This window comes from Myotis lucifugus, unplaced genomic scaffold (genome assembly GCF_000147115.1).
Source record: "Myotis lucifugus unplaced genomic scaffold, Myoluc2.0 scaffold_309, whole genome shotgun sequence".
In the NCBI taxonomy this organism is placed as follows: Eukaryota; Metazoa; Chordata; class Mammalia; order Chiroptera; family Vespertilionidae; genus Myotis; species Myotis lucifugus.
This window is the reverse complement of record NW_005871357.1, coordinates 463,290-468,206: the sequence shown is the minus strand read 5'-3', so window position 1 is coordinate 468,206 and position 4,917 is coordinate 463,290. Positions and strand designations below refer to the sequence as shown.

Here is a 4,917-nt window from a genome sequence, read left to right as displayed (position 1 = left end):
TAAGGACATTCCTGCATATCAGATATTTACATTATGATTCATAACAGTAGCAACATTACAGTTATGAAGCAGCAATGAAAATAATGTTATGGTTGGGTCACAACTTAAGGAACTGTATTTAAAGGGCCAGAACGTTGAGAACCACTGGTCTAGGCCATGGGTCCTCAAACTACGGCCCACGGGCCACGTGCGGCCCGCCGAAAACATTTATCCGGCCCACTGGGTGTTTTTGCCGCCGCTGCCTGTCCTGCTTAGCAGCCAACTCATCCCGGGCCCGCAGTGCACATGTGTGGAATGTCTGAGGGACAGTGAACTGGCCCCCTGTTTAAAAAGTTTGAGGACCTCTGGTCTAGAGCCTCCAGCCCCACCAGGGCGAGATCCTGGGGAACTGCACAGGGATACAAGCTAAGGGATACTTTAGACCAATGGTTTCCAAACTTTGATGTTTTAGACTTGGAAACTGTTGTTCTAAGGAAATACAAGCAGAGCCGTTCCGACCTAGGCAGGCCCCTCTCCCCATAAGGGAACCTTCCAAGTCTGACAACTATTCAGCTCTCTCCTGACGACATTCAGCAAGGAGGCTTTCGGAAACACCGAAGCCGGGAGTCAACTTAAAAACTTAAATCATCCATCTGTGTAACCAGGGTGCTAACCATCGCCTTAGGCCCCAGGTAGACAACAGAGAGCAGAAGGGAGATCACTTCATATTGTGAAAGCATTTACTTTTCACGCGTATGTGTACACACCCTCCAATAATTGGGCTGGCAATTCCGAGCAAGCCAATCTGCATGCAGCGCTCGAGACGTATCGGTAGACAAATCCTCATTGACAAAGCCCATACTCTCCGCAAACTTGGTGGCTGGGGATTGGGAAGAAGAGAAAAATGTCAGTCAGTTAATGATCGTCTTCTAAATAAAATCTACATGCGGGAAGTGCTGTACTTCAGCCGTCTCTTCCGTGGGGTACACCATCCCAGAGGACACAGAGGAGGCTTCAGACACGAACAATTTTAAGGGCATCAGTTTCTCGACCTCAGCTTCCGTGTGTCCTTCCCAAAAGCGATCTGCTTGAGGCCGTTGGGGTATGTGTTATGACGGTTGTCCTTTCCTTCCTCCCTTTCCCCACAGCCTCCCTTCTTCCACGTTCCAGAAAAGCAGACACGCCTCCCACCTATGAAGAATCCTATTGCTCTGACTAGGGCGCGGTGCTCAGCGTGGGAAAGCTTGGAGACACTGCAGGGATAACGGGAGCCCACGGAGACCAGACCCTTCGCCTGTCAGGTGGTTTTCAACAAAACTGGACACCACCTGTTGGAGCTGTGAGCTGATCCATGGTTAAAAGTTAGTTCTGATTGCATGATTTTGGTATGAACTGGGAGTGCCATAGCAAAGCTCCGTCTGTTCCCATCGTCTCACATTAATAACGCTCCCCAGTTCTTACGCCTCTAAAAGGTGTTTCAGGGAGAGAACTGGTGCCGAGTCCTCTTTCAGGCCAGCAATTCCCCATTTACAGACAATGCACCAACTTTTTAAAGTGCTATTTTAAAGGTGAAGAAAGTGAGAATTTATAAGTAACAAATCCAAAGTTAAATAGGTATTAAGTAAAAGAGCTGGGATTTGAACTTGGGTCAGCTTTTATCCACTGTTTCATACTGAGTCTGTTTTTCACAGCAAATACAGACAGAAGATTAGACGCTTCAGTAGAGTGAAAATATACCTGACTCTCCCGCTAAAAGTGTGTGTGTGGTGTGTTCCAGGACTTTCCGTGCCACGCCGATAGCGTTTTTAATTCGTCTAAGGTCGCCTACTGCTCCTACATTCATGGTGGTGCTGCAAGAGAAAACAATGCGGTGAGATTTATGACGGCATGTCCACAGACTCATAGATTAAAAAAGCACTGCTTTACTTTAAGCCACAGTCATCTGTAGAATAAACGCCCACTTAATGCAGAAGTCACAGCACATCCATGAAGTTCACCCACATTCCCACAACCAGACAAATTAAGTCAGTTTCCCACAAACTCGCACAGCACTAAGACTCTCGGTCTCCCCTGGCTTGTTCTCCTGCGGCTTTGGAAGGGGTGTCAAGGCTTCAGGTCAGGCAAAGCACAGCATTTGTGGATGGCGGTGGATGACTGTTCGCCAGGTCAGGGACACAGTTCTGCAGCTCGGGGCTCTCCTGTGCCAGAGCCTACCTTCCTCCATGTGATATTTCTAGGATCGACAGGACTTTGCTTTAATTGAGAGGAAAACCCCGTGTTTGGAAAGGCCATGTGACAAGCTAGGGGTTGTTCCCAGTTAAAAGCTTATGTAATCACCCATCTTGCTCTCAGTGGAAGACTGGTCAACTATGGTGTTGGCTGCGCAGGAAGACAAGGTGCAGATGCCTCGGTCCTGGGGAGCGTCCTTACCCGTCCATGATCATGGCGTCCAACGTGGTTTCCCCAAACTCATCGGGGCTTCCTCCAAAGCCCACGGTGCCGTCACACTGCTCGCGCTCGCACACCGCACAGCCCGTCTCCACGGCATCCAGGGCGGAACCTCCGCACATTAACATCTTCCACGCTGCTCAGCAAATGCCAATAGAGAGTGTTTCAATCCAAATGCAACAAACCAGAAATGTTTTGAGAAATCATATTTTTAAAATTATTTTTCACATTTATCTCTAAGTTAAACTGAACTTTTAAATTAGTGTATCAAATGTGACAAAGGAATCAGAGTGATATACACAGTAGTATAGACAAAATTATTAAGGCAACTACTTACTGTGAAGAATTCAAAGATTTTGGCTACTGATGAAAAGAGGGTTCCCCCCCCCCCCACTTATTAAAACATATTTCTACTGAGTGTGAGGAAAAAAAAATCCTCTCCTTCAATTTAAAGTTATAACGGAAGCTGCTAAAAACATTATCTGTACATTGAAAATTCATTAAATCAAAGCCTTAAAAATGTATCATTAGATCATTAAAACTATGTATTACTAATACTTTTATTGGGGTAGCACCTACCATAGCAAGTCCCAATAACAATACCACAAGAGCATATAATTACAGTGCGGGCTTCACATAGATTCACTTAACCTTCACCACAGCTTTCCAGGTAAGTACTGTGCAATTATTATCCTCACTTTAAATAGGAGGAAACAGACCCAGAGAGGTTCAGTAACTTATTCCAGGTCACAGGATAGCAGGTAGCAAGCCAGGATTCAAAAGCAGCCATTTTGGCTGCAGAGCCCATGCTTTTAGCATTGAAAAGGAAACAAACAAAAACAAACAAGTCTTCAATGGTCCATTTCTTTACTAATTAAAAACAACAACACACGTTCCTTAAAGGGTGGGTGCTGCTTTGGGTAAATAGTTTAAGTATTCCTACTGGCCACACCAACTTGAAAGTGTATTCTGAGAAGCTGTATGCACCATACACAGAACTGTCCCCTGCCTGGGCCCCTGCACTTCCTTTCCTCATTGTCGCTGAGAATTAGTTCCTCTTGGTCTGTTTCCTCATTTTCTATGAATGCATTCACTGCTTACAACGTCCAAACTGAGCTCCACCAAATTCTGGAGCCAATTCTGCCCCCAGGAAGTCCTATAAACAACCTCAGGCAGGGTCTGAAATTACTCCGGGGTATTGTGTCTTGAAATGAAAGAAACACACAAAGCAGTGAGAAAATGACCAGATGATGGTCTGTACAGAGGATAGGCACCCATGACAAGGGCAGTATATCAGGGGGGCTTCCTGGAGGCGGCAATACTTCCGCTACAATCCTGGCTGTAAATGAAAATCACTTAGGGAGCTTTACACACACACACACTTTACACACACACACACACACACACACACAGAGAGAGAGAGAGAGAGAGAGAGAGAGAGAGAGAGAGAGAGAGAGAGAGACGGAAGGAAGGAAGGAAGGAAGGAAGGAAGGAAGGAAGGAAGGAAGGAAGAGAGATGCCCTGGTTCTAGCAGACAGCGGTTCTCAACCTGTGGGTCGCGACCCCTTTGGCGGTCGAACGACCCTTTCACAGGGGTCCCTAAGACCATCCTGCATATCAGATATTTACATGACGATTCAGAACAGTAGCAACATTACAGTCATGAAGTAGCAACGAAAATAATTTTATGGTTGGGTCACAACATGAGGAACTGTATTTAAAGGGCCAGAAGGTTGAGAACCACTGCCTTAGTGGTTTACCAAAGACACGTGTGTGCGTGTGCAACGGGCAAGCAGCTGAAACAAACTGAGTGATGGACAAAATATCAAAAGATCTGCTTAAACGCTGTGGTCCAAAATTAGGAGAGTGTGATGTAATCTGAGAAGCTCCTTCCAGACTCCCCGTCAAGAAGTGTCGCCTCCTCTAGGGACAACTTGAGGACAGCTGGGCCTGGAGGGCCTGCCAGGCTTTGCAGGTGCCCGCGCCCTACACCCCACACGCCTGGGTCCTCCTCACATTTCCAATCTCAGCATGCTGTTGTCTTTCCGTGGGTTCTCCCCTACTCACCAGCCATATTTCTCTATTTCCCAGTAAATAGCACTCTGCGATTTATAATTATCTTGTTAATGAATTAATTTATTAGGCTGTGAGCTGGGGATAGCCCGGCATGGGGCCAGGCCCCTGCAGGCCCTCAAAGAGTAGTGGCTGCTATTTTCAACATCCTTCCTCCCTGGGCCCTCTGGGTCAAGGGCCGCATGGCAGCAGGGCAGAGGGCCTGGGTTTCGTGCCCTTCAGCACCTCATCCCACCCCCCAGCCCTGGAGAGCCTACCCACTCTCAAGAGAGTATTTCCCAGAGACTCTCAGAAGCGCGGGACACACACAACATTTGTTTGGAGGGAACACTTGCTTTCCTCCTGGTTTCGTGGGCTGCAGAGAGACTCTTCTAACAAAAAGATGCTTCACTCTTCTTCCTGGGAAACTCCAGAAGG

The 4,917-nt window shown here is 47.1% G+C and overlaps 1 protein-coding gene across 1 annotated transcript in view; it reads right to left on the bottom strand.

The window, feature by feature from the left end:
- Nucleotides 1–4,917, bottom strand: part of AGA (aspartylglucosaminidase) — an 11,320-nt gene that overhangs the window by 6,043 nt on the left and 360 nt on the right. Inside the window, exons 2-4 of the mRNA XM_006100299.3 lie at nt 2,410–2,566; nt 1,717–1,829; nt 747–859 (exon numbers count right to left, since the gene is read on the bottom strand). Of these exons, the coding sequence (XP_006100361.1) occupies nt 747–859; nt 1,717–1,829; nt 2,410–2,566 (383 nt within the window). The remainder of the gene's footprint in view (nt 1–746; nt 860–1,716; nt 1,830–2,409; nt 2,567–4,917) is intronic.